At 29.9% G+C, this 3,999-nt stretch overlaps 1 protein-coding gene across 2 annotated transcripts; it reads left to right on the forward strand.

Annotated features, from left to right (window-relative positions):
* The first annotated feature begins 653 nt into the window (after positions 1-653).
* LOC133693212 (heavy metal-associated isoprenylated plant protein 24-like) lies at positions 654-1,651 on the forward strand. Of its 2 annotated transcripts, XM_062114385.1 has the most exons (3): positions 654-777; positions 919-1,062; positions 1,169-1,651. In XM_062114385.1, the coding sequence occupies exons 2-3, from the start codon at positions 981-983 to the stop codon at positions 1,462-1,464; spliced, it is 378 nt and encodes a 125-aa protein (XP_061970369.1). In that variant the 5' UTR covers positions 654-777; positions 919-980; the 3' UTR covers positions 1,465-1,651. The 2 variants fall into 2 exon arrangements, with proteins under 2 accessions (XP_061970369.1, XP_061970368.1); XM_062114384.1 differs by having other exon boundaries at positions 656-1,062.
* The last annotated feature ends 2,348 nt before the right edge of the window (positions 1,652-3,999 follow it).

Consider the following 3,999-nt stretch of genomic DNA (forward strand, 5'->3'; position numbering starts at 1 on the left):
CTTCATTTTCATGGAAGTAGAGTCATGAAGTGAAATGGGGAAACTTTTTAGCCACGTGCCATTTGTCAAGAAGCCACTCTCATTTTAGGCTTTGTTTATTCTCTTCTCTCCCTCTTTTTTCAACAGTCCCACCGCCCAATTCATCAATTCTCCATTCAACCAAGCAAATCACTAGCGGACAATCACTAGTAAACAATACTCCTTTCAAACAGGCTCAACTTATAAGCTGCCCTATCCTCCTTTATTTTCGTATTTTCGCCACCACGTGGAATCCTACTCAGCCATTTGATTCGGACCTGGACATGTGGCAATTGGATCACATGAACCGTGGCATGCAACTTTATATCCCCCCCTTATTAAATGCATCCGTATACAAAGTCTTGAATCTTGAATAATATACAGGATCAACTTTTAACTGCTACTTTTTATCAAGCGATGCCCGCAGACGTTACTGTTGCTTTATCTTTCGTGTACCCGAAGAAATGAACTCTGGACCAAGCAAGTCCTTGCAAAGATTTGGAGTTTGGAGACAAATTAATCGTGTTTATTTGTTATATATGTTGTATAGATTTACTCTTGATCTTTTTTTCTTTTCTTTTTTTTTATATTTTAGACTTGGAGTTTGGTTACTATATATATAATAGGGCTAGAGTATCCTCTGGTCACCTGCCATCCTTTATCTACACTTTGTTTTTCTGTCTCTTGCATTCTTTTGACACGCATTTGAAAGAAGAACAAGTTAAGAGCGCTAGTCTCTCTCTCCTTTGAAACCAAGCCGTAAGGCCTTATTTTGAATCCTTGTAATTTCAATTAACTCATACTAAATATATATAATTAACAGCACAGACTCTCCTATAATTAAGATAAACAATTAAACATTTTCGAGTGTGTAAAGGAAACACAAAATGGGAGTTGCAGGAACTTTGGAGTACTTCTCTGATTTACTAAGCAATGTCAAGAAGGGCAAGAAAAGGAAGCAAATGCAAACTGTAGCACTCAAAGTCAGGATGGACTGCGAGGGCTGTGAACGTAAGATCAAGAGTGTCCTCTCCGGAGTTAAAGGTACTTATCTGTGCATAGATTCTGCTCTTGCTATACTTCTTGTTTGTTCTGCTTTCTTTTCTTGGGATCAAACGAAGCTTCTAACTAAATTATGTCTGTCTTCTAGGTGTTAAATCTGTGGACGTCGACATGAAGCAACAAAAGGTGACTGTGACTGGTTACGCAGAGCCAAAGAAAGTGTTGAAGGCAGCTCAATCGACAAAGAAGAAGGTGGAGATGTGGCCTTATGTGCCATACACTTTAGTGGCAAACCCCTATGTTTCACAGGCTTATGACAAGAAAGCACCTGCTAATCATGTCAGAGCCGTTCCGGTCACCGCCACCATCAGCGAGACCACCATGGACGACAACTACACCAACATGTTTAGTGATGAGAACCCCAATGCCTGTTCCATCATGTAGACTTACATAAAATGTAAAGTTTGAGGCTAAATTAATCAGTGTAGTGTTGATATATAATCTGGTTCCCTAAACTTTTTTAAAATTTTATTTTCGACTGTTTGTGGTAGATACGTGGAGGTTTAGAAGGGACCAATATTGTGGGTAGTTATGCGACAGCTACGTCAATAATTAATGGTGTTTTTTTTTTTTTTTTGTGTGTGATTTTAGTTGATTACACCACCAATTGATCTTACAAACAACGTTAGATATTTTCAAGTTTTAATGATAGGATAATAAATAAAATTCTAAGTTTCTTAAATTTAAATTATTTATTTTTTGGAAACTAGTGCAGCGCATTTGTGTATACAAATGAGTTTAAAATGTCATATTTTAATAGAGAAATGAGTCATGCATACTATCAAATCAACACGATGAAAGATTATAAATAATATATTAATGTAAACTCTCTTTTTGACAAAAACTAATCACCAAATCTTTATGAAAAAGGGAAAAAAATCACGATAATTGAGGGAAACAGACAATTAGCTTGTAAACAGTACGAATTTTTAATTTGAATTAAAAAATAATATAAATTATATTTTAAAATTTTATTTAATAATTTAATTTATTGAGTTAAGATAATTCATTAATATAGTATCAGAATATTGATGATCAAGTAATCATTAGTTGAAATCTTATTATTTTTATTTATTTGATAAAAATTAAATATAAAATAAAATAAATCTATACAAGTTTTAAATTTAAAAGATTTTTATTGAAAAAAATATATTAAAAAATAATATAAATTATATTTTAAAATTTTATGTAAAAATATTATATAATAAAAGAGAGAGAGAGAGGGGTTATTCTATGCCCTTTTTTAAAATTGTACATGCAAAAATTGAATAAGTTCATGTACTATCGTCCAATTTGATTTTGCCACGTCTAAAGTTAAAGCAAATGTAATTAATTTTAAGTGGCTAAAAAGATATTTTGTTGGCTAGCTGTGAATGGGAGGAGGTATACTTATAAATTAGAGGCTGTAGATTTTCTATAGATTATAGGTTTTAATTTGGAGCAAAAAACCTTGTGTATAAATATGTTTGGTAACGCGATGTAAACTATGTTTTTAAAAGATTTAAATTTTTTTTGTTAAAATTTAATATAGTTTGTATTTTTTGAATCGTTTTGATGTGTTGATGTCAAAAATAATTTTTAAAAAATAAAAAAAATTATTGGCATGTATTTTGATACAAAAAATTATTTGAAAAGCAACCGCTACTACATTGCCAAACATCCCCGAAGAACAAAAAGAATCTACTAAGATTAAGTAGTTGGTACCACCCATAAGCATTCAAATCATCTTAGATATAGTTTCATTATCTGCAAAATATTGCTAATTATTTCGTTAATTTGATCAGTAAGGTAATATGTACAAATTTCCTTGATTTTTTTTTTGATACCATATAAATAAAACAAGATGTTAGAGTACTGGTTGACATATAGTATTTATAAATTCAACAAGATATTTTTCAATTTTTTTCTTTTTGTGTACATTTGTTTTAGTACCACATGATGATTACATATAAAATAGACAAAAAAAAAGTTATAATGTATAATTCTTATATTTTTTAAGAAAATTCGTGGTATAATAATAAAAAATGTTATTTTTGTCATTAAGATTTTCTTTTATAGTTCTAAATATTTTTTGTTTGAAAAATAAATATTTTAATAAACAAATTACTAAAGATATTCACATTAATAGAATAAAGAGATTTTAATTAGAGAGATGCCTTTATCATTCTAATTTCAATTTGTTCAAAGATTTTTGGATATTTCACTATTAAATTTAACAGTTTTATTGATGGAAATCTCTGTCAATATTTATACTCATAGTCCATCGGTAAGTATTTTATCAACGAGCTCGTAGACAAAAATAGTCCATCAGAAAAACTCTTGTCAATAATTTCAGGTCTATTAGTAATAAATTTACTAATGGATTTACAGACGGATAAAACATGCAAAAAAAATTTATCCACTTCATTCCTTCTGTATTTCTCTCAGGAAGTTTGCCATATAACCGACAGAATACCGTATGCAATTCTATTGGGTGCTTTTATTTATCTGACAATATATATGTTTGTAAATATGACATCATCAATAGAATACTATCTGTAATTATGTCATCGAGTTAATAGCAGCAGTGATATTTGCAGTAATTCTTTTTCAACTCTCTAAAATATACTGATAGATGTGGTTCGTCGGTAACCTCGTCAATAATATTTTAAAATATTTTTTAAAAAGTATTAAACAGAATTAGCAAAATATTAAAAATAAATTAAAATCAAATATATAAAAAGAAATTAAAATAATATAAAAATTAAATATTTATTATAAATTTAAACATTTATACATTCAAATACAGTATATCTAAAACAAAGGCGGCGCTGAAGGAAAAGGAGGAGGCTGGTTATCATTAGGACTGTAGGGCCAATAAGGACGAGCACATGGACCATTAATGTGTGATCTCATCTTCATTACTACTTGGTGGAGTTC

The sequence above is a fragment of the Populus nigra genome, chromosome 5 (assembly GCF_951802175.1).
Source record: "Populus nigra chromosome 5, ddPopNigr1.1, whole genome shotgun sequence".
Taxonomy (NCBI): domain Eukaryota; kingdom Viridiplantae; phylum Streptophyta; class Magnoliopsida; order Malpighiales; family Salicaceae; genus Populus; species Populus nigra.